General features: G+C 57.5%; 1 protein-coding gene across 2 annotated transcripts in view; it reads right to left on the reverse strand.

The window, feature by feature from the left end:
• The window catches only part of SPNS2 (SPNS lysolipid transporter 2, sphingosine-1-phosphate), a 42,232-nt gene extending 18,749 nt beyond the window's left edge, over positions 1 to 23,483 (reverse strand). Inside the window, exons 1-2 of one of the 2 annotated variants that reach the window (XM_082605007.1) lie at positions 16,954 to 17,497; positions 2,345 to 2,410 (exon numbers count right to left, since the gene is read on the reverse strand). In XM_082605007.1, coding sequence (XP_082461133.1) covers positions 2,345 to 2,410; positions 16,954 to 17,323 — 436 coding nt within the window. In that variant the 5' untranslated portion in view covers positions 17,324 to 17,497. Of the gene's footprint in view, positions 1 to 2,344; positions 2,411 to 16,953; positions 17,498 to 23,465 lie in introns of those variants that run through there. The other variant, XM_082605008.1, reaches the window with a different exon arrangement.
• Between the last annotated feature and the right edge of the window lie 475 nt (positions 23,484 to 23,958).

Below are 23,958 nucleotides of genomic sequence, written 5' to 3' on the forward strand. Positions count from 1 at the left end.
TTCCTCTGTGCCCCCTCTCCCCCTGCCCCCGCCCCCCCATCCTGACACTTCCTTGTGATGCCACGAACCCCAGCCCTGAGTTGGTCCCGAGGGGAAACAGCAGGGGCAGGCCCAGGCCGAACTCTCAGCCACCCCACGCACCACCCCCATCCCTGTCTCCTGGCCCAGCAGCTCCTGGTGCCCACACATAAGCAGGCATCCCAGCTGTCAGCCCTGGCCCTTTGATCTGGGCAAGCAGCAACACCTAGCTCTGACCTTATCAGAGAAGAGCCAGGTGCCTGAGGCTGAGGCCAATCAGGTGACTTGCCTGGTAGCCCATTGAGTCACATCCTGGTCTAGCCCACCTGGCTTCTTGGCTCAGTTGGCCAGAGAGGCAAGGACACTCTGGGGAGCCATTCCGGCTGTGCCCAGGGTAGGTGGTAGGGTGAGGGCCACAGAATAATGACTAGAGGGTCTCGGAGAGCGCTGGGAACTCTCACCATGGCCCAGAGGCACCCACCCCAAGAACACTGAGATGCCAGACACTCAGACGCCTGGGATAAGCCTCACCAATCCAGCGGCCATCTGTGCCCCCATCCCACGCCAAGAGGACCTCATACGCAGAAGTCCCAATGCCAGGCCTGCTACTCTCTCACCATGAGACCTTCAACAAGTCATTTCCCCTCTCTTGACCTCTGTCCTTCCATTTGGAAAGTGAAGCTGACCAAAGGGGGCTTGTAGGAGGAAGACTCAAACAAGATGATGCTGTGGATGATGTATCCCCCTCCGGCCAGGTCACCAGGGATAAGAAGGACACAGCCTGGGACATAATTGAGGCAGCGCTATGACCCTCGCATCCCTCCCACCCGCTCCCTGGGCGGCTGCACTGGCCCTGACCTCGTATCAGTGGGAGTTGAATGGAGGAGGCCAGAGCAGATCAGTCAGCAACGCCAAGAGCAGGAGGGGGATGAGGCTCGGGCTGGGTCCCCAGTGACTCAGGGGCCACGGAGGAGGGGGATGGGCAGCCAGGCTCCCTCCCGCCCTGCCCTCACCACTCGGCAGCCTGATCCCTCCCACACTTCCATCGGGCTTGAACTCTGTCTCTCCAGCTGTAAGTGCTGGTCACTGCATTGCACGGAGCCCGGGAGGCTAGAGGAACCTGTCCCGGGCCCCGGGGCAGGATGACTTGCTCTGACCTAGCCAGGGAGGCCAAGCAAGGGGGGCGGGGGGAGGAGCCATCAGAGGGGCTTGGGCTCACATCCGGGGTGGAGGTGATGTCTGCAGGGGCAGGGACCTGGGCGCCCTTAGGAGGAGCTGGACGGCACAGCCTTGCCCTAGTCCTAGCTCGGTTAATTCTCACGTATTCGGGCTGAACCCTGGAGCTTTCATCTCCCCTCTCTGAGCCCCAGAGGCCCCATCTGGGAAATGAGGATGGGCAGTGAGCCTAGCTGAATGGCTGTGGCTCAAAGAGGCCGTGGAGACCTGGCACAGTGCGTGGTGGAATGCCACCCAGACAGGTCAGGCAGGCTCCTGGACAGAGCCAGCCCCTCCGCCCCTCCCTCCCAGGGGAGCCCGGGAGGGGACGGGGTTCCCAGAGTGGAATGCAGACCATGCACCTTCGCAGCCACATCTAACTGGGCCTCACAGCCAGATGGACTCCAGAACCAAGGGGAAATCAGGGCCAAGGGAGCTGGCCAAACAGCAAGGTCAGGGCCGAGTCAGAACTAGCCCTGGGATGTAATACTGGCTCTGAGTCTCTGCCCAGGCCTGAGAGTCCTGCAGAGGGCACAGCCGGCAGGGCCACAGCCAGTGGAGGGCCAGGAGCTCAGGTCCTACAGGACTACACAGCAGGCAGGGCAGCCACAAGGTTGACATGGACCCTGGAGGGAGGGGCAGAGGTTGGAATAACTGCTTAATTACCTGCCACGCTGCCCTGGCCCAGGGGGGCTCGGGCCCTGCCTCTCCACCAGTCCCAAGGCTGGGCCCCGGGGGTTGAGGGGCCGAGAACCTCAAGACCAGGGCTAGTCTGGGACCCCGGTTCTCAGGCTCCTGCCCTGGGTTTGCGAGAGGCTCTGGGGCTGACCAGCTGGAGTTTCCTGTTTTGGCATCTGAGAGGTGATTCCCAGGTTGCCTGCATTCCTGTATCTCACCCACAGGCCCTCAGGGCAGGTGTTATTTGCTTTGTTTCACAAGAATAGAAGCAGAGGCTCGGGGAAGTGGTGCCTTTTGTGAGTGGCAACAGGTGGGATTTGGACACAAAACTCACGCTCTTTCCAGCGACTCAGGGCCAGGGAAGAGACAGGCAGGGAATCCCCACCAGGTATTAGAAAGCAGGAGGGGGGCCAGGGCGGGAGGTGGGCCTCACCTGACTGCAGCAAGCCGGCGCCTCGGTCCTTGACCCCAAAGTGCTGCTGGATGTCCAGAAGGACACCTGGGAGGAGAAGACAGAGGGTGCTTACTGGCGACGCCCGACGCCTGGGTGCCCCCATTCGCACGCCCCGCCTAGGCGACCCTCAGCCCCAGCCCAGCCCTCTTTCCACCTTGCAGGGCCCAGCCTGGCCCCATCTACAGAACTCCACCCTGCCGAGTTTAGCCAGGCCACTAGAAGCCTTGGAGGCCAAGCTTCTACCCTGAGGTGCTCACACTGGGGATAGGACCACATCCCCTCACTCGGCCAGTGTGGGGTCCAAGGCGCAGACAGGCGAGGCTCCTCCATGGTTACTCGGCCCAGTGGGGCAGCCAAGCCTCCTACCAGCCTGGCCTCTTGCCCATCTGCAGCTCAGCCCCAGACTAAGTGCTGGGACCCCAGACGTGGACCCTGCCGTCAGGGGAGACCACTAAGCCCACAGCCCGGAGAGTGGGTGGGCAGCCACTGAAAGCTGCAGGAGAAGCCCCCTGGCCAAGGGGAGGGCGGAGAGGGCTCACAGGCAACACACACACCCGCTCACCTGCACGTGTGCACAAACATGTGCTCCCCCAGCTGTCCTCAGGACAAAAACCAGGACTCCCAATTTTCTGATGCAGGAGCCCAGAGGCAGAGGGAAGCAGGCGGGGCTCCGGGCCTGCTTTCCTCGGGGAAGCGGAGCCCTCGAGGCCACGTCTGCCCTTCTCCCAACTCCCAGCCACCCCTGCGCTCTCGCTCTTGTTAGGGCTTTTTACATCAAAGCGGAGGCAGCAACCAGAACAACTAGAAACGATCGACAGCTGTGGACAGACCCAGCCGTGGTTGTATAGAGGCCAGCAACTGCCCAGCCCCCTCTGACCTCGTGCAGCCCTCAACCAGGGCTCCTGGGTAAGCCCAACCCCCAGCCCCACAGCTCCCAGGGCCCCTGCCTCAGCTTATCTGAGGACAGCAGGAGGCTGGGCCACAGGCCAGAGTCCCCCTGACCCCTGCACGTCTGCACTGAGAAGGAAGAGGGGAGAAAGGAGACAGGGCCTGTCTCAGGAGCTCCCCATGCAGGGGACAGAGGAAGGGACCAGGACCTTGCCTTCGGGGGACTCCCAGAACTATTCCACACAATGATGATGATGATGTCAGCATTTAAAATGATGATGGTTTGTATTATTGAGCATTAAGTGCTTCATTAGTTTGACCCTCACACAACCCTATGAGGCTGGTACTGTCATCTCACTGGATAGATGAGGAAACTGAGGCACAGAAGGGTAAGCCACATGTTCAAAGTCACACAACAGGGAAATGGGTGAAAATGGAATCTCCAAACACAGTACGAGGGTCCCGTCCAGTGGCTGGGGCTGGGGAAAAAGCCACTGTCCCCCCACCCAAGACCCAGGCATGGGATGCTGAGGGATTTCCTGTTCTAGCAGCCCGACAGCCAAGAGCAGCTGGTCTCCTCCTTGTTAATATCCAGAGTGGATTCACCATAATTACCCATAATGAAGAGGCTGTGTGAGACTCAGCTAATGACTTAATAACCAGGGCGGGCTGTGACTTTACCTTGAAGGCAGAAACCAGGGGCCGGTCCTGGGCCTGCGGATGGCAGGTCCACCAAGTGGGATCTCTGAGGTGCCCCGACGCGGCCTCAGAGGCCCTGAGTTCGATGAGGCCCTGTGGGTGGCATGGCTGGGCCCGATCTTGGGGAACCACCCACGCTCACCTCCCGGCCTCACAGCCCACTCCCAGTCCTGAGCCAGGGCCTCTGTAGCCTCCTGATCCAATCACATCCCTCTCTTACAGAATCACCTTCACCTGTGGCTCCCCTGCCTTCAGCAGGCCGTGGGGCTGCAGGTTCAGCCCCGCCAACCCCACCCTCCAGCCTCACTTCTCAGGACACCACCCCGCACCCCATACCCTAGCCACTCCAAACTACTCATGGGCCCCTGACTACACACACTCCCTCTTCTTACCCTGGTGCGATTTTGTTGGCTGAGCTAATTCTTGCCATACCTTCAAGACTAGTTTAGATGCCTCCTCTTCTGGGAAGTCTTCCCTAATTTCTCCCCCTCCCACCACCCTCCATAAGCTAGTTGCCCCCACTCTCCCCTGTCCATCCTTGTTTTAACACTTGTCACACTAGGATTAGTTTGTTCTACAGAGAAGACAGAGAGGGACACGGATATGAGCTCCTTGGATCCACTGTGGCCGGGAGCAAAGAACCACTAGTTGCTGGTTCCTGCTAAGTCCCAGGTACTACGTGAGGCTCTACAGAGGCTATTTCTATCCCTGCTACCCAGGCTTATATATGACTATCATCCCCATTTTACATATGAGGAAACTGAGGCTCCAAGAAATGAAATAACCTGTCATACAGCACATAAGATGGCAGGGGTGAGATTTGAAACCGGGTCTATTATCAAAAACCAAAGCTTGTTTTTCTGCCACAAGCCTCTGCGTGGTTCACTCTTGCCCCCCAGCCCGGGGTCCGGCACACAGTGACTGTTTGTGCCGTGGATGCACAGGTGGATGGGCGGGGGCCTGCCTCACCCCCCACTAGATCAGGAGCCCCCTGAGAGCTGGGACCATGGCAAGTCATCTCCAGAACCCAGGACAGGGACCATCACAATTTAGGCGTTGGGTAGACGGAAGGATGGATACAGTCAGGAGATGGTAGGAGGGTAAAAGTCCCCCTGGGCCCTGCACTGTGGGTCCCCACCCATGGCCCAGAGGAGGGCGTGGATCTGCAGCAACCACAGGCCCACTTTCTGGGAGGGAGGCCATATCAAAATGGTCATCATAAAGGTGGCATGGGTCCACAGCAAATCAAAACACTCTTGCTTCCTCCCCAAGGCACATCCTAGCCATCTGACTGGACGCACTCCCCCAACCATGACTTTAAGGGCCAGCATTTGCCTCTGCCTCCAGGAAGCCTTCCTTTTTTTTTTTTTTTTAAAGATTCTTTTTTTTGATGTGAACCATTTTCAAAGCCTTCATTGAACTTGCTACAACACTGCCTCTGTTCCGTACTTTGGTTCCTCGGCCCTGCAGCATGTGGGATCCCAGCTCCCTGACCAGGCCTCCAACCCATACCCCCTGCATTGGAAGGTTAAGTCCCAACCACTGGACCGCCAGGGAAGTCCCAGGAAGCCTTCCTTGACTTCCTCTACTAAACAGAGTTCCTCGTAAGGGGGAGGAATATTTCACCATACCCAGATGGGCATCCAGGGTCCCTGGGAACTCCTGAGCAGTCTAGACACCAAGGCGCGGGCAGCTTTGGATGTCCCCACCCCAGTACCCCCCAGCAACCCAGTCTTGGGTCCAAGGCCTGAGTTCCAGGCAGAAGGCCAGAGAAACCCTTCCAGGGAACAGGGCCTCATACAGGCCGTAAGACCCTAGGTCAGGCCCTGCCTGAGCCTTTCTCGGTTGTTTTCCCTCTTCAAGGCCTGCCAAGGGCCATGGCTGCAGGCGGGTGAGATCCCACTGGCCACTGGTACGGGAAGCGTGTGTCACAGCAGCCCGGACCGTTGTCTCAGATTTTCCTCTGGGCTCCAGGCAGGCTTGGACCCACACACCCTCTCCCTTCCTCACCACAGCCTTATTTTTAGCCTCTTTCCTGGAGGCTGAGGTTTAGCGGGTCACAGGACAGGCCTCACGCCCAGGAGCTCAGACCACGCCCACTCCACCAGCCCCACCAGCCCGGGGTGGGCAAGGCGGGGCTCCCACCACACCCACAGCCCCCCTCTGTCCCACGGCCACAGGTCCCGATCCAGGCCTCTCCAGGCAGTCGCCCCAAATCCACAGCCACATTGTCCTCTGCCCACAGGGTCCTCCTCCCTGAGCCAAGAAAACATTCTGGAAAAGCAGGAGCACCTGAATTTTCTTACCCATTGACCCTAATTACACCCCTCTCAAGCCTCCAAGGGGCTCTCCTCTTGTCCAAGGCCAACTGCCCCTCCTGCCCCCTGGATAGCTGGCCCGGGTCAGCCGCTGCTTGAGCCGTGCTGTCAGCATCTCCCTTACTCCTGTCTCCTGCACATCAGCGCACAAACGTGCTCACCCCTCTCTCACCCTGGTGGTAAAAACAGTCCGGCTCATCCCCCCTGCCAGCCGCTCTTTCTCTCTCCCCCCTTCACAGCTGAAGTTTTTTTTTTTTTTTTTTTTAGTTACCTGACCAGGGATTGAACCCAGGCCATGTCAGTGAAAGCACCGAGTCCTAACCACTGGACGGCCTGGGAATTCCCACAGCTGAAGTTCTTAAAAGAGTTCTCACCCCTCCCCAACTCGATGTCCTCATCTCCATCCCCACCCTGAAGCCAACTGCCTTCTGGTGGCTCAACCCCACAGGCTCTATCATCTCTCAGCATCCCAGCCACCTGGACCCCGATTCCACGGCTCCACCACCTACCTGGTCCACTCCCCAGACCAGACACCTGGGAGTCGACCATGACACCCCCCTTGCCTCCCATGAATGGGCCCCAACGATTCTCTCTCTCCTTCACCAACTGCCTCCTCCCTGGACTCCCTGCCTCCAGCCTCTACTAGCCCATCCAGCATCCCTCCTGCAGCCTGATCACACAAGCACTTATCAACTTCCTGTTAAGTCCTGGGCTGGGGTTTCAGAGACCACAAGACAATCTCTGGACTCAAGGAGCTAAGGCTGTGGCACAGTGGTTGTCAACTCTGGCTAGGGCCCAGAGTCACCCACGAGGTCTTCAAAATCCATTGGCCCAGGTCCCTGGTTCAGTAATACTGCTGCTAACAACAATAATATGGGTGTTAACGTGTACTGAGTGCTTACTACACGCCAGACACTGTTCTGAGAGTGTAACCAAATTAGGTCATTGAGGGTGGCTGCCCAGTAGAGCTTAGTGGCTCCCTATTGCCACCCAAATTAAGCCCAGACTTCTAGCATTTGAGGCCTCCGTGATCCAGGTCTGCACAATCACCCTGTCTAGAAGCCAGAGCCAGGAATCTATTAACACTCTGCCCAGGTGATTGGAAACCACTGGCCTGGCTGGTCTGAAGCCCCTGTGACTCAGATATCATGGCCCACAGGCCTCCAAGCCTTGACAATAGCCATGCCCTCTTCCTGGACTGTTCATCTCCACCTGCTAAGATCCACCTCATCCAGGGCCCAGATCCAAGGTCATGTCTATCAGGGTGCTGCACCCAACTCCCTCCTTTGGGGCTCTTGTTGAGGAGGTGCCTGTAACTTTGAAGGCACCCCCAGAGCTGGATGGAATCTGGCCCGACTCACCCATCTGGCTGGTCACAGATACAGTGATCCCCCATCACTGCTGGTCCTTCAATAGCCCCTAGAAGAGTCAGGTCCAGAACCCAACCTGCTGACATCACAGAGTCCTCAAAAAGGCCAAGGTGTAAGAAGAAACCCACACTGACCTCAGGACCCCCCAGTTCAGACGAGCCTCAGATGCAAGGCTGGGACATGATCCTGAGGTCTCTTTCTGGCCTGTCATCCAGGGCAGGCCACCTGGTGCTCACGTTCACTCCCCAAACAGTCATCATCCCCCCACGTTTACCCCACCTCTCTCAGAGCAGCAGGCAGCATAGCTGAATTTCCAAGAGCATGGGCTCCAGAGCCAGACCATCGGGGTTCCAATCCTGGCTTCTCCACCTTCCCTGCTTTGTGACCTTAGGCAAGTTACTTAAACTCTCTGTGCCAGTTTCCTCTTCTGTAACAAGGTCTAATTTTAAGATCTGCTGTACATGGTTGTTGTGAGGTTTAAATGGGTTGATCCATGTAAAATGCTTAGAATGGTGCCTGGCACATAGTAGGTAGTCAATAAATGTTACAAACGTTATCATAGATCATGAAGATCATCATGGAGCAACAGCCCCAGCTGTGACCAGTTCCCAGAGAATGGGAATTCCCACCTCAGCATTCTTTTCTCCAAAATGGGGGCAGGTGGTTGGAAAGACAGGACCTAGGGATCTGAAGGGATAGGTGATGCCTGCCATTGGCTGGTCCTTCTTGGAGGGACCCTGGTTCCCCTGTGGAGGCCTCAGGGCTGGCTCACTCTGGAAGTCTCACCCCTGCTCCAATGCAGGGCCACAATTCCCATCCCGGTAATTATAGGGGCCTGAGGGCCTGGCTCTGCTGACCTGGCTCTGAATGGCTAAGGCTGGGAAACCACAGCCCGGCCCCGCCAGCACCCACCCGCTCCTTCCCAAGCCTAATGGGGACGGGCCAAGGCAGTTCCTCAGCTAGAGACCCGGGCTGTCAAGCACACTCGCTTCTACCTGCCCCAGAGCTTCCACAGGGCAAGACCCTCCCCCCATCCCCCAGGGACAAACTGAGTGACCTACGGGAGCGTCTGGCCCCTATCCTGAGCCTCAGGTTGCCCATCTGAGAGTGACCTAGGATCCCTATACATCCCTGCTGGGTCCATTCTAAATCTTAATCGTGTTTGTTCTACATGTGCTCACCCGCCTACCCCCATGCCTGCCTACAGATCTGGGTCATCTGTCAGGACAGCTTAGTGGTCATCTCTGCAGGGACCATGAGAATGGGACCCCTGGCCCACAGCCTCAGCCCCTCAGAGAGGCCCCACCCCCTCCCTAGAAGACTTAAGCTCCAGACTTGTCCCCATAAAGAGCACCCCATAGCACCCTTCCCTACCCAGAGCCCTGCCCACAGACCCCACCAGCCCAAGGCGAGCAGAACCACCCCCAGAGCTCAGAGAGCCCTCCCTCCCCATCCCCCCACCTCCATTCCCACCAAGCCTCTCTGCCCAGAGTGGGCGGGGACAGGCAGCTGGGCCTCTGGCCTGTGGTTCTGGTCTATCATTTGGGGCCAGCTTTCCTGGAACCAGACTCGGCCTTAGCAATTTGGGGGCTTTGCAGGGCCACTCCTTTCCCATCTCAGCCTCCCCGGCCCTGTTCTGGCTCAAGGACTCCCAAGACCAACAGGGGCCGGGGACAAGGTGGCCACACCCTTATCATGACCCACGGAGGGTGTGGCCTGTGTGGCCACAGACCTGGGATAAGTCCAGGGTATGGGGGGAGAGAGGGTGGGGAGAGATAAGAGGCCTCAGAACGGTGCGGCTCAAGCCCACGAGCCCTCAGCCTCCTCCCTGTGTGCTGCTCCAGCGGCCCAGGCCACCAGCAACCCCCACTCCCGCTTCTCAGCTGGAAAACTGAGATTCAGAAGGCGAAGGAAACAGAGCCAGGCAGGAGCTAGGCCGAGCGGACCCCTAAGCGCCCCAACCTGGCTTGTGTTCACCACCTCACCCCAAAAAGCACCAGAAAAGAGGTTGTAGCTAGCCCCCTCTCAACATCCACACCAACCGCCCTCACCTGGGGGCTAGAAACAGTGTGTGACCAAGTAACACCCTCCCTCCCCAGGCACGGCCCTTTACAGTTTACAAAGCATACTGGTGCTCCTTGCTGCCTGGGACCCCATTTGCAAGTCCATGCTGGGCAGTGAAGGGACCAGGAAGATCCCACGGAGCTACCAGGCTGTGAGGGTGGACCCCAGCCAGGTCTCTATGGAGGCAGAGAACTGAGGGCAAGGCAGGAGGCTGGCTAGTGCATCAGTCCTGCCTCTTTCTTGCTCTAATATAAATGCTTCTGCCCTCTGCCGTATCTTACCTAGGGCTCCTTTCACCAACCACGCCCAACTACCAAGAGAGGGCCAGGCCCAGAGCAGACCAGCGTTCTGCTTCACCCCACCTCGCAGTGTGACCTGGGACCAGCCCTTGGCCTCCAGTGCCCTACCTGCAGAAGAGACCAGACGAAGCCACCATAGTGCCCTCCTGCATGTACAGGAGCCATTCTGCCCAGCATGGGGCCAGGGAGCCCCATTGTCAGGGCTGCGGGCTGCACAGACAGGGACCACACTGATCTCTGCCCCCACTTCCTTCTCAGAGACATGAGGCCTCCAGCTCATCGTGTCCTACTGAGAACAAAAGGGCAGCGCTGGCCACCACGAGAGAAGCCCCAACCTCGGCTACAGGGGCCTGGTCTTTGTCCAGGGTCGTTCAAACCTACCAGTGCCCCTTCAGCCCAGAAGGATGGGCTTTGGGGACAGGCAGGGCTGGGTCAACTCAATTCTGCCACTCAGTCGGCCAACAAGAGCCAAGCCTGTGCCAGCCCCCCACACATATTGGGGACACAGAGATGACCAGGCTCAGCCACGTGAGTCTGAAGGGAGACAGCCACCCTGTATGGGGGTAGCTGCCGTGATGGAGGTGGGCAGAGTGGGGGGGTGTAGGGAAGACTTCCTGGAAGGAGGGCAGAGACACCACTGAGACCCGGCAGCAAAAACTAAGGTTGGGGGGCTTCCCTGGTGGCGCAGTGGTTGAGAGTCCACCTGCTGATGCAGGGGATGCGGGTTCGTGCCCCGGTCCGGGAAGATCCCACATGCCGCGGAGTGGCTGGGCCCGTGAGCTATGGCCGCTGAGCCTACGGAGCTTTGCTTTCCGGAGCCTGTGCTCCGCAACGGGAGAGGCCACAGCAGTGAGAGGCCCGCGTACCGCCAAAAAAAAAACAGAAAAACAAAAAAACAAAAACAAAACTAAGGTTGGCCGCTGCAGCATCTAGGGAACAGTCCTGGGTTGTCCTGGAAAAGGGAGGTACAGGCAGAGCCGAGCTCCAGAAAACAAGAGTCCCTGAGACCAAGTCATGTGCCCCATACTACCCTTGAGAGCAAGACCTTGACCACCACAGAAAAAGAGGAACGAAATCATCTACTGTGGATTCACAGCTCAGAGAGGGTCAGGATCTGCCTCAGGTCACACAGCAATTCTGATAAAGCCAGGAGTAGGAAGCTCAGCCCAGGAGACTGTCAGGGCCCAACCAGGAGCCCAGCCCCAGGGGCCTGGGGATCAAGACAGTGTCCTCTTTGCCTCCTTTGCTCTCATCCCCCTTCTGCCCTCAGGATTTCAGGCCCCCACACCCAGGCAGAAACAAAGCCACTTCCTGTCTGGGGAAGGGACGCGGAACTCCTCCTCTCTGAGCAGCCTCACTCTCAGACCAGGCTGTACCCTGCAGCCTGCAGCCTTCCGGCCCCATTCACAAAGGGAAAACTAAGGCACAGGCTGGGCCAGTCACTGGCCCTGAGTCCCAAATCAAGGCAGTGAGTTTCAAAGCACTTCTCTGACAGGTCAACGGCACAGCAGAAATGCTGTTAGAACCAGCCAGAAAGCGGCCAAGGAGGAAAAGGAGCAAGGAAATGGGCTGCTGGCGGTTAGTCACTGGGGCACTGGCATTCCAGGCCAGCCCAGCGGTGCACCTGGACGCTGACCCGCCAGACAGGCATTCTGGAATGTGGCCCTGGGACACCCCGCCCTATAGACCTTACGTAGTGCTGAGTTGGTGGTGACCAGGGCAGGGCCACTCAAGGGGACAAAGCCACCTGAGGGGGCAGGGCGGAGTGGTGTTGATATCCTTATCCACAAAGATAGACACGGAGCTTGGGGACTGACCTGGCTTCTACGCACTCAGGTGACTCTGTAAAAGGCCCTGAGCCTCTGTTTCCCCAACTGTCAGCTCTGGACAGCCTCAACCAAGCAGACAGAAAAAGAGCTAAAAGCCCGTGCCTGGCAGCCCCTCCTGCGTGGAGCCCAGGTGTTTGGGGAAGCCTCCAGTCCCTGCCAGGCCTGTGTTCCAGGCTGGTTCCCTGTACTACTCTCTCCTTCTGGGTTTGTGTTAGTGAGTGGTTGCCATGGATACCGGTCTCAGCTTCTTTGGCAGAAAAGGACTCCCCCAGGGCAGGGCTTTGCCTCTCCTCACCAGCCCCTGCTCCGCCCAATTTCAAGTGCCTGGTCTGCCAGGGTACGGGATCAAAGGGAAAGAAACTACGTCTCACGAAGAGAACAGGTATCCCAGAGAAGTTGGGGGAGGATCTCAGCTTTCAAATAGTTATTCACCAAACGTGAACAGGGCCTGCCCAGCTCCCTCTTGCTGGGCCTGGTTCCAGGAGCAGAATGCTGCCACCTACACCCTCAGCTCTGCTTCCATTTTACAGATGGAAGAATGGGAGCCCAGGAGCACAGGCAGCTCCGGCACCAGGATGTAGAGCTGGTAAGAGGAGACCCAGGACCCTCGCCTGAGAGACTTCTTCCTTCTCCTGACCTGGCATCCAGGAGTGGGCTCTGAATGGAGAGTGGGTGGCTGCCAGGCTCACAGGGGCTTGGGGGAGGGTGCAAGAGCCACGTGCCCTAGGGGAGCTCAAACTGCTGCTGTTAAACTGAGCTGAAACTCATCTGCCCAGAGGGCTTCTGCCCTGGCCAGCAGAGTCTCTGAGTTTCCAGGTCAGAAGCAGGGGGTATGCTCTGTCCTCCCCCTGAGAGAAGACCACACTGGAGCGTTCTGGTCCTGCTCCGTCCCGCCATGTGACCTTGGATAAGTTCCAGCATTCTCCCGGTGTCAGTGTCCTCATCCACCCAAGGAGGATGGGGCAAGGGTTTAGAGGCAGTTTCCGGGCTACATCACTTTCATCCAACTGAAACAATGCTCAGTAAGAAAAGCAAGAGCGGGAACCTGGTCCTTCTCACCTGCTTCTGAGGCCTGCTGCCCTCAGGGGGGTTCTGAGGGGGAGGGGGAGGGGGAGGAGGAGAATGAGGAGGGGAGGAAGAGGAGGAGGATGGGGAGGAGGAGGAGGGGAAGGGGGAGGAGGAGGGGAGGGGGAGGAGGAGGGGAGGGGGAGGAGGAGGGGAGGGGGAGGAGGAGGAGGAGGGGAGGGGGAGGAGGAGGAGGAGGGGAGGGGGAGGAGGAGGGGAGGGGGAGGAGGAGGGGAGGGGGAGGAGGAGGAGGGGGGAGGAGGAGGAGGAGGGGTGGGAGAGGAGGAGGAGGAGGGGAGGGGGAGGAGGAGGAGGAGGAGGAGAGGAGGAGGAGGGGGAGTAGGGGAGGAGGAGGAGGAGGAGGAGAGGAGGAGGAGGGGGAGGAGGGGAGGGGGAGGAGGAGGGGAGGGGGAGGAGGAGGGGGGGAGGAGGAGGAGGGGAGGGGGAGGAGGAGGAGGGGGAGGAGGAGGAGGAGGAGAGGAGGAGGAGGGGGAGTAGGGGGAGGAGAACGAGGAGGAGAGGAGGGGGAGGAGGAGGGGAGGGGGAGGAGGAGGGGAGGGGGAGGAGGAGGGGAGGGGGAGGAGGAGGAGGAGGGGAGGGGGAGGAGGGGGAGGGGGAGGAGAACGAGGAGGAGAGGAGGGGGAGGAGGAGGGGAGGGGGAGGAGGAGGGGAGGGGGAGGAGGAGGGGAGGGGGAGGAGGAGGAGGAGGGGAGGGGGAGGAGGAGGAGGGGGAGGAGGAGGAGGAGGAGAGGAGGAGGAGGGGGAGTAGGGGGAGGAGAACGAGGAGGAGAGGAGGAGGAGGGGGAGTAGGGGGAGGAGAACGAGGAGGAGGGGAGGAGGAGGGGGAGGAGAACGAGGAGGAGGGGAGGAGGAGGGGGAGGAGAACGAGGAGGAGGTGCCATAATTAGCCAGATAACTGGGGGTGGCGCTGGGAATGCTAGGGCAGAGGCAGAACCTCCTGGAGTTCCCAGGATGGAGATCAGCCCTGGTGAAGAAGGGAGGGGTTTGCCAACGCTTCCTGAAAGGAACTGTCAGAAACTGAAAAACAGGAGGGCACAGTGGCCAGGGCACAGCTTGGGCAGAGCCATGGAAGAGCAGGGAGCTGACATTTGTGAAGCTCTCCTAGGAGTCTGGCTTAAGAGATATTCTCATTTATGCCACACACCCTGGGAGGTGGAGGGGAGGAAATGATCACCCAGAAGGCTCAGGAGACATCCCCAAGGTCACATGGCTGGGAAGTTGAAGAGCCTGGATGTGAACTCTGGCATCAAAGACTCTAGACCTTCACTGTCCACTGTGGTGGCCCCGAGCCACTGTGGCTGTTGGACACCTGAATAGCAACTAGTCCAAACTGACGTGTGCTGTAAATGTAAAACACACTGAGTTTCGAAACTCAGTATGAAAAGTAGGCGAACTATCCCATGAGTAGCTTTTATATTGATTACATGTTGAATTATGTTGGATATATTGAGTGGAATAAAATACATTATTAATTCACTTCACCTATTCTTTTTACTTTTTTAATGTGGCTACTAGAAAATTTTAAATTATATCCATGGCTTGCATTATATCCCTTTTGGACAGAGCTGGTCTATGCCATGAAAACAGAAATGCACAGGAAAGATTTAAAGGAAGAGAGTGGGAACTCACCCACTTTTTGATGGGGGAGGCAGGGCCAGATGGTGAGGTTCTCAGGGATCAGGTGGGCGCAAATATCAAAGATGACTGTGCAGTGGACTGTCTGCCTACCCTCCTCTGTCCCAGCTGGACAGCCAGCAACAGGTGGACGGGGGCCAGGGATGACCATTCCCCTGTGGTCCCCCCAATTTCCCAAGATACATCAAGCCATAATAGTTGCCATAGAAACAGTAAATCTTCCTGAAAACTGAACTTGGCAGCAAGGGGGTGGTGGTAGGAGAATCTACCATAAAGAGAGAGGGAGGGAGCCAGGCTTATCCGGAGAGGAAATCTGTGTATGCTGTGTGTTGGGGGCAGGGTGGTGCATGAGCTCCCACCCTGGAGGGACAGGGAGGGATGCACAGCTCAGGCGGTGTTTGCACAGAGCTTTCCGGGCCTTCCTCCCTACTGCCCCACCCCCCCTTACCAATTCACCAGAAATTTCCTATCTTGTTCTCGCATTCTGACTCTGGGACGCAAGTGGGGGTGGGGGCAGATAAGCACCAGCCCTCCCTGATCCCACCGTCGCACCTCAGTCCCTAGCAGAGTCGGTTTCCCTAAGAATATCAGAGGGGGTGGTCAGGGGCATGAAAAAACAAATTGGAGTGTGTTACAGCACTAGAAGCAGGCCATTCATTGCCCAGCGGAGAGGGTGGGAAACAGGCAGATCGAACAGCAGCTTTGTCGCGCGCTCTCCGGGCCATCTTGGACAAGGGCCTCGGCTTGCCCATCTACGGACAGAAGTCGATGTTGCACTAACTACAGGCGCCCCCCGTGTTCTCTGACTTCTCCCCACTTTAGGGTGGCACCTAAGCTCCCAGGTCCCAGGCAGCATGGCACATGTGTGTGCCATGCGGCTGGTGCACTTGGGAGGTGCTGGGTACTCCTGCTCACCAGGCCAAAGTAAGAGCCCCTTGAGCTCGACCTGGAAACTGGTGCCACTGGTACCCACTTCCAACTCCCCGCAGGGAGGGTCAGAGAGATAAAGGGTTTTGAAAGTGGGAGTGGGGGAAGGCGGAAGCCTCTGCTCTCCCATTAGAGTTCCTCCTTCCACTTGACACAAAAGCCCATTCAACAGAGGGGGAGACTTGAGTCCTAGGGAAGGGGACCCAGGTGGCATATGTTTTATGGTTTAAGCCAGAGCTTGCCTCTCTCCATGGGTACAAAGTTAGTTCTCTTTCGAGTCTGTCCAAAATTCCTCCCTCTTTTTTTTTTTTTTTTTTTTCTAGTTCCAGATTTTACTAAGCTATGGTTAGGCCAGCATGCCAGGATGTCAGGTATCCAGTCACTGCTCTCCCATGGCAGAGAGCCCCCACATGCTAGCCTGGCCAAAGTCTCTTTCTCTCAAGGCTGCACCCTTCCCACCGAGGGGCAGCTCAATTTAGGAAAACCCCCTGTTCACAGGCACCACCACCTCCCCCCTGCCCCCCGCCCCAGAACTATGGGAAGGGAGCGAGGAGACTGGAATCCCAGAACGCCCTTTCATCCCCAAAGGGCCTGAGGACCAACCACCTTACAAACGGGGAAACAGACCTAAACATAGGCTAAGACCGGCCCAAGGTCACACACCAAGCACAAGGGGGAAAATCCGGGGCTAGAACTCAGTTGTTCTATCTACCTCTAGCCCCTCCCCAAGGTTGATTCCCGGAGATGCTCACAGAGGAGGAGGCAGCCCCAGTGGCCCGCGCCCTACCCCAGGCCCCAAGCGACACAGAACAGGGGGAGGCGTCTTCGGGCCTCTAGCCAGGGCCAGCTGCAAACCGCATCCTGGGTCCCCAGGCGCCGCGGACCCGCCCCGCCCCTCCCTCCGCTCCCCGCAGCCCCAAGCCTTTGTCAGCCACGCGCTCACACGCTCACACACACATCCGCGCCGCCCGCGAGCACACACTTGGTTTCCCCTGGCACACACCCGCAAGGGGCGCGCGCACTCGCCGCACGCACGCAGGGGAGTGGAGACGGCGGAGGAAGGAAGGAACTGACCGGCTACGGACCGACAGACAGCCTGGGCTGGGGGAAGGGGAGGAGAGGCCCGGGAACCTGAGGCTGGGGCGGATGGGGGCGCGGAGGCCAGAACGCAGAGAGACGCAAAGGAGACTCTCTAGCAGAAGAGGACAACGGATAGGACGTCAAGGGCTGGCGAGGACGCGCGGGCTACTCCAGGGGTGGGGACTCCCCCAACCCCTGGCCCAGGGGTGCGGGGGCCGGTCCCTGGATTGGACCAGTAGATCTCAGGGCATCACTTGCCCAGTTGTGCCTGAACGGAGGGCCCTTAGGGACCCCACGAAAGGCTTGGATATAGGGGGCCTGGGACCGAAGGCTCCCCGAGGTACCTCGAGGCAGAGGGTCCTGGTTCTTGGGCTGGGTGGGGCACTCGCTCACCTGCTACGGTGTACCTGTCCAGGTAGTTGAGCACGTTGCCCAAGCTGAGGATGGCAGCGGCTGCCCCCCGCCCGCGGCCCAAGCTGGCTGGTTTGGGCTGCTGAGCGCCGAGGCCCTTGGCAGCGGCTGCGCAGCTGGGGGTGCTGGGGGTGCTGGGGGGTGCGGAAGGGGCCCGTCTCACGCTGCCCGACAGCGTCTGCACCTCATCGTCGGCGGTCGCCACTCCAGCGGCGCCCGCTGCCCGCGCCCCGCAGCAACCGCCACCGCCGGCCCCTCGCTGCGCCCCCCGGCGCCGGCGCCGCCGCTCCGCGTCCGCCTCCTCCTCCTCCGCGCCGCCCGCCGCCGCCGAGGCGCATTCCAGGCACATCATGCCGGCCGGGACCGGGGCGGCGGGGGGCGCGGGGGGCGCGGGGCCCAGCTTGGGCCCACTCAGTGCGTGTGTGCGCCGAGGAGCCGCCGCTGCACCATCCCGGCCGGGCCCCGTCGGCTCCTGCGCTCCGACCCCGGCTGCGGCGCTGCCACCGTTTCAGCCCGGTGCGCCGCGGTCGCCGCCGCCGCTGCTCTGACAGCTGCGGCCCGGCCCCGCCCACCAGGCCCGCGCCCAATCAGCCCCGGGCTCGGGCCACAGCCCCGCCCCGCACGTGCTGCCCCCGGGGGGCGGAGGGGGAGGGCCGGGCCGCAGAGCCCCTCCCGCCCGACGGGGGCGCAGTCACTCTGGAGCCGCGCGGCCGCCGAGGCTGACGAGGACACGGAGGGGGTTTGTGGGGAGCTACGGAGCTAAGAGTAGCGTCCGGGAAGCAGGACTTCCCAGCACCCACTCAGTGCCCTCCTCGCTCCCTACCGCGGCGGAGACTCTGGGAGAGAGCTGAGGGCTAGAGCTCAGGGCATACGGACATCCTGGAGAGAGGGTCTCAGACGGTTAAGTCAGGGGCGCGGGTAGGAGGACCCGTGGCCTTTCCAGCAGCTACTCACCCGCCATGATTTAATCAGTTCAGGGAGGGCTGCGTAAGAACCAAGAAGCGTGACGGGTGGGGGGTTGGCCCGGGACCCAGGCCTCCACCAGTCACAGAAGGCTATGTCGCCCACCTCTCCAGGGAAGCTCAGATCCAGCCCCCTGCCGGGCCCATTCCTGTGTGCACACCGAGACCCTACCCCTGCCCCTCAGAAGGGCAGCCCCTGGCAGAGAGAGCCAGGGCTCCAACCGGCCCCCTCCCCCACCCCCGAAACAGGGCATTGAAAGGGGGTCTTCTCTCCTGAGGGCACGGCAACGGGCAACCGCAAGCATCACACTTCAGCAGCACACGACAAAGCCCTGAATGGGAGACAGGAGGCTGGGTCCTAGCCCAGTTCTGCCCTGGTGTGTGACATGACCCTAGACAAGACCCCTAACTTTCTCTGGGTCTCAGTTTCTCTCTCTGGGGGTAGATAGGAGGATAGGGTTTAAAGGGTCTGGAAGTCCCCCAGGTCCTCCCTTGGGGGAGCGGGGAGCCCTGTCTCCTGTGCAGAGTGGTCAGGTAGTTTCTGTATTCAGGGCCACAATCTCCACTCTCACCCATCTCAGAGGGGCTGTGGTTTTGGTAAGCTCCCTCCGCCATTCATTTGTTTGCAGCTTAAATGAAAATCCTGTACAGAGTGCTGAGGACAATGTTAGAACTAGACAGAGCCTGGGAAACCAGAATTATTCACACACAGGTTCCAGGGCCCATAAATGACCCTACCATGGACATGCAGCTAGTTGGCAGCAGGGCTGGTGCTGACCCAGGTTGGTGCAATCACTTCGGCCTGGGCTGGGAGCTCAGATCCCACTGCAGGCTGCTCCAGAGCCCACATCCATGGGCAGGTGCATCTCGCGAAGGTGTCGGCCACAGTGAGTCATGGCATAGCCAACGGGTGACACAGCACAAGGCACCCGTCCCCACTCCCGCCCCACTGTCTCTTGTGAGCAGAGTTAATCCCCAAGCTGGTGCTTCTTGGCGCCTTCGAGGTGTATTTTAAATTCTGCAAAGTGACTAAAAATAGGCTTCGACGTGTTGGGTATGAATGACTGTGACGGGAGGGTTAGGAAAATAGATTTCATTCTGAAAGTTGCCTTGCTGCCTCTTTCCAGCTTGCTGAGCGCAGGCCTGCAAAGCTGGATGAGGGAAGTTCCACGGGGTGGCCCAGGATGGCAGGTGATTCAACAGGAAAGGACAGACCTAGGAGCTCCGTGGGATTGGGACTGAGCCCTGGCACTGACTTTCATAACTGTGTGATGGTGCCAGCTAAAGGACAGTGCCCAGCAGGGGGATGTGGCCAGCTAGGGGACTGTCCAGCAGTGAAGAAGGCAGAACCATGGCTCTAAGCCCAACACCATGGTCCCCTTCCCACTCCCCAAAATTCCTCATCCTTTCAGCCACAGCTCTGCCCAGGGAGCAGTTTTAGGCCTTAGCCGGGAAGGGGAGCGTTCCCTTTCCGTGGCACTGCCTTTCCACCACTGAGTAGGCTCCGGAGCAGGGGAGAATTGGCAGAGTTTTGAGCCTTTCAAATTTGGGGGACCTCTAAGCTGCCACCAAGCAAGCCAACCATTCCCAGTCTGTGGGTTTTTCTGGGATTTTAACTCAAAGGCACTCTCTAGAGTGGGTCCTTAGGTGGGATAAGGGGCCACCAAAGGCACAGTAATGGGGAGGAAAATAAGCCCTTTTGGGCTGTATGGCCCTGGGAAAGTCACTGTGGCCTCCTGAGAGCCTCTGGGACCATCAGCTATAGAACTTGTAGGGTTCTTATCTTCATCTCACAGATAAAGGGACCCAGGGAAGAGAAGTAATCTACCTAAGGTCACTAGTAAATGATGAGGCTTGCACTAAACCCAGGTGTGTCTACCCCCTAATCCAGTGTTTCCTCTACTGCCCCATAGCGATGCTCTTAGCTTCTCCAGGACAGAGCTTTCTCATCAACGTGATGGGAGGCTGAACTCAATGATGGCTAAAGGGCCTTCTGATACTCATTCATTAGGTCTAGACCATAATTTCAAAACAAACGGGGCACATTTCATTAGCGGCCAGTGTCCCAAGGGCAAGTATGTTTGGGAAATGGTGGGATAAACACAGAGAATTAGGTTTCCTAACTGAGGAACTTTCCAGAGTGTTTAATCTGAGAGTGTACACTCTGGAGTGTACACATGGGAGTCTCCCATGGGGAAGTTTAGGCTGCCATGTCCCCATGTGTACTAGACCACAGAACATCTCGTAAGATGACTACAGCTTTGCAGGACACACTCTGAGAAACACTGGCTCCCCCACGGCTGCTACCTGGGAGCTCAGTCCACCTCCCCTCTGCCCATCTCCCTACACAGGAGTGTCTCCAGGGCTCAGCCTCAGTCTCCTCCCTGCTCACATGGCACACTCTCCCTTGGCAGCCTCTCACCCATGCTTGGGCTTTCAACAATTATCCACCTCCCTAGGACACCCCAACCTCCATCTCTAGATGTGGCCTCATCTCCAAGCACTAGGTCCACATGCAGTTTCCTGCACTCTCCTCCCTAGATATCCCCCAGCACCTTGAACTCAGCACATCCAAGACTGAACTCACCGTCTTTCCCCTAAACCTGCTCCCACCCAGGATCATTTATCTCTTGACAAATAGCAGCAGCATCCACATTGTCACTGAGCTGGAAACCTGGGAGCCATTTGGGACTCCTTCCTCTCCCTCAACTCCCACCTCTAGGGCCTGTCCATTTTTTCTCTTTAATATCTCCCAGTGTCCCAATTGCTCATGGACTTAGCTCAAACCTTTCCATGTCTCACTTGGACCCTTTTAAAGATGAACACCACCTGTTCCAACATTCCCCTCCAGTCTTTTTCATTTCTTTTTTTTTTCAGCCACATGTGAAATCTTAGTTCCCCGACCAGGGATCGAACCCACAGCCCCTGCAGTGGAAGCATGGAGTCTTAACCACTGGACTGCCAGGGAAGTCTCCCCTCTGGTCTTTTCTTCATATTTTTTGCCAGTAATTTTCTAAATCACACATACAACCCTACCACTACCTTGCACAAAACTTTTCCATGGCTCCCCACTGCCTACAGGATTAAAAATATCTGAGTTGCTATCTATGAAACAGAAACAGACTCACAGAGAACAGACTTGTGGTTGCCAAGGGGGAGGGAGGGTGAGGGATGGATGGATTGGGAGTTTGGGATTAGCAGATGCAAACTATTATATATAGAATGGATAAACAACAAGGTCCTACTGTATAGCACAGGGAACTCTATTCAATATCCTGTAATAAACCATAATGGAAAAGAAAATGAAAAAGAATATATATATGTATAACTGAAACACTCTGCTGTACAGAAGAAATTAACATGACATTGGAAATCAACTATACTTAATAAATTTTTAAAACATATCTAGGGCTTCCCTGGTGGCGCAGTGGTTGACAGTCCGCCTGCCGATGCAGGGGACACGGGTTCGTGCCCCGGTCCGGGAAGATCCCACATGCCGCGGAGCAGCTGGGCCCGTGAGCCATGGCCACTGAGCCTGCGCATCCGGAGCCTGTGCTCCGCAGTGGGAGAGGCCACAGCAGTGAGAAGCCCGCGTACCAAAAAAAAAAAAACAAAAAAAACATATCTAAATTCCTTAACATGATCTCCGATAACCCTTCATGACCCATGCCAATCTCCAGCCTCAGGTCCTACTGCCCATCTCTCAAAATTACACTCGTCTACACTGAAAATTGATCTCCCTGAACCCGCTCATAGTTATGATACTTCCTGGAGCCCAGAGGAGTGGCAGGAATTGGGGGCAGTTGTCTCTAGTCCCTGCTCTCCCCTCAACACAAAAGCCCTTGTCCTACTAACACACTGGTGGTTCAGGACCACGGAGAGCGTCACCTGGGCAGCCCCCTCCCCTGGCTTTTTAGTCCTGCTCTGCCTATGCCGTCTACCTAGGTCACTCCTCCCATGAGTCCTTCAGAAATCCAGCACAGCCATGACTTCCTCCAGGAAGCCCTCCCTGACCTGCTTGTTTACACTGTCATTTCCTCCCCTAGGTTACTTGAGTAACCTGTGTATCCCTCCTCCATCACACCAAACTCACTGTGCTGATTATGTTTGTACATGCGTCCACCACTCCCCCCCACCAGCCCAACAACAGATCGTGAGCCTTAAGGGTCCATACGCTGTCTGATTCACTTCCGCTGTCCAGGACAGAGGAGGTGCTCAGAGAATGTGTGTGACTGAATGAGTAAATGACATTTAGCAGGTGCTCAGTAAGTGTGCGCTGATTTGCATCATGGATCTGTTGCTCTGCGTGACTCAGAACCAGCCAGATTCCTCTCCGGGCCCTTCTGGTAAAGGCATTTTCTCCCTGATTGACTCCACCCTCCATTAACTTCCCTGTGCCATTTCCCTCCACCCTTTGAATACGTTCTCCACAGCTCACCACCCACGGGTAGGGAGAGGACACCTCCTCTCTGCTCCTGCTGTTGCCAAGCTGGGGACTCTTGGAGCCCCTCCACCCCCCAGCCTGGGCCTGCCTCACGAGTTCTGCTCAGAACGCCTCGTCTCTGCCTCTCTCTCCTGCTCAGAACAGATGCCTCTGAGCCCCACTAACACAGAAGTTCCTGTTCTTTTGAACATTCTTAACACTTTCTGAATTATAGACGCTCCAATCTCCTTTGATCATGGACTCAGACTATCAGAAGTGAAGAATCCCTTGAAGGACACTGAGTCCAGCCTCTTCCCTGTCCCATGAGAGGCTGCATCTGAGAGAAGGCCAGTGGCCTGCCCAAGATCACTGTAATGGACACAGTCTTTGGTTTTTGTGGGTTTTTTTTTTTTCCGGTCTTTTATTCTTTCACTGATGTTTTATTTTGATGCTCAATGTCCATTTCCCTTCCTAAGTGCACCCTGGTTTCCTGGTCTTAATGGAGCTATAAATCAAGGCATGGGCATAGGATCCAACTGGACTCTCTCATCCAGGGCTTTAAATCTTGAGTAGGGTGGAAAAAGAATAGGGAGAAAATGTCCCAATAAGATGGCCCCAGAGCCCTGGCTCCTGAATCTCCAATCTTCCCATAGATTCTGTGAGCTCCTGAGGTCTTCAACAAATCCCTTTCTTGCTTAAGATATCAGTCAGTTTCTGTTGCACACCACCCTACAACCTTAACTGATGTGGTCACACAGAAAGAGCACGTGCAGTCCCATACCTCCCTGTGTCCGATAAGGCTTGGCTCCAACAACCTCTGGTTGCCTCCTGCAGCTGCATTAAACCAGAAAGCTCACAGGCCCACCCAGGCATGGAGGAAAGATAGACTCTTCAGGGAATGAAACAGACTGATGTCTGGTGTTGCAGGGGGACAAGCCAGGATTAGGGTGACCATCTCGATGCACGTGTTTAACCCTCCAAGCCTGAGGTCAGGGTGGAAGAAGAGTTTTCTCATCCAGACCCTATAAACACCTCCTCACATGCTCACACACCAACACAGAAATGAGCACGCACAGGCACATGCACACTGACCAAACACACCTGCATACCTGGATGACACCTGGGAGCTGGAACGCAGCGTGTGTCCAGGAAGAGCAATTAACACATGATGTGAGCAGATCAGGTCAGAGGGCCTCGTCCTGCTCAGCAGTGTGTTCCCCAATCAACATTCCCAACAAGTGAGTCCAGAGTTTCAGGGACTGATCACCCAGCAAGTGCCCTGTTGGCCAGAAAGGTGTGTTCTATTGACCACTCCTCCTGCCTAGCCTGGGATCTCAGAAACCTATACCTGTGACCTCAGCACAGTGAGGTCTGGGTGACCAGCCCCATAGAGGCAAGGGGTGGGAGCTGAGTACAGCTGGGGTTGGGCTGCTTGCAGAACAGATACTGGTCTCCTCCTCCCAGAGTCTGCCAGCCCGCGCTGCTCCTGCCCCGCCTCAAAACACTTTGGATGATAACATCGTATAAACTCCTGGTGGGGCATTTTGTCTAACTCAGTCCCAGAAAGCACCACCCTGCCCTGCCTGGCAACCCAAACCCCAG

The sequence above is a fragment of the Mesoplodon mirus genome (assembly GCF_964341445.2).
Source record: "Mesoplodon mirus genome assembly, chromosome: 18".
Lineage (NCBI taxonomy): Eukaryota > Metazoa > Chordata > Mammalia > Artiodactyla > Ziphiidae > Mesoplodon > Mesoplodon mirus.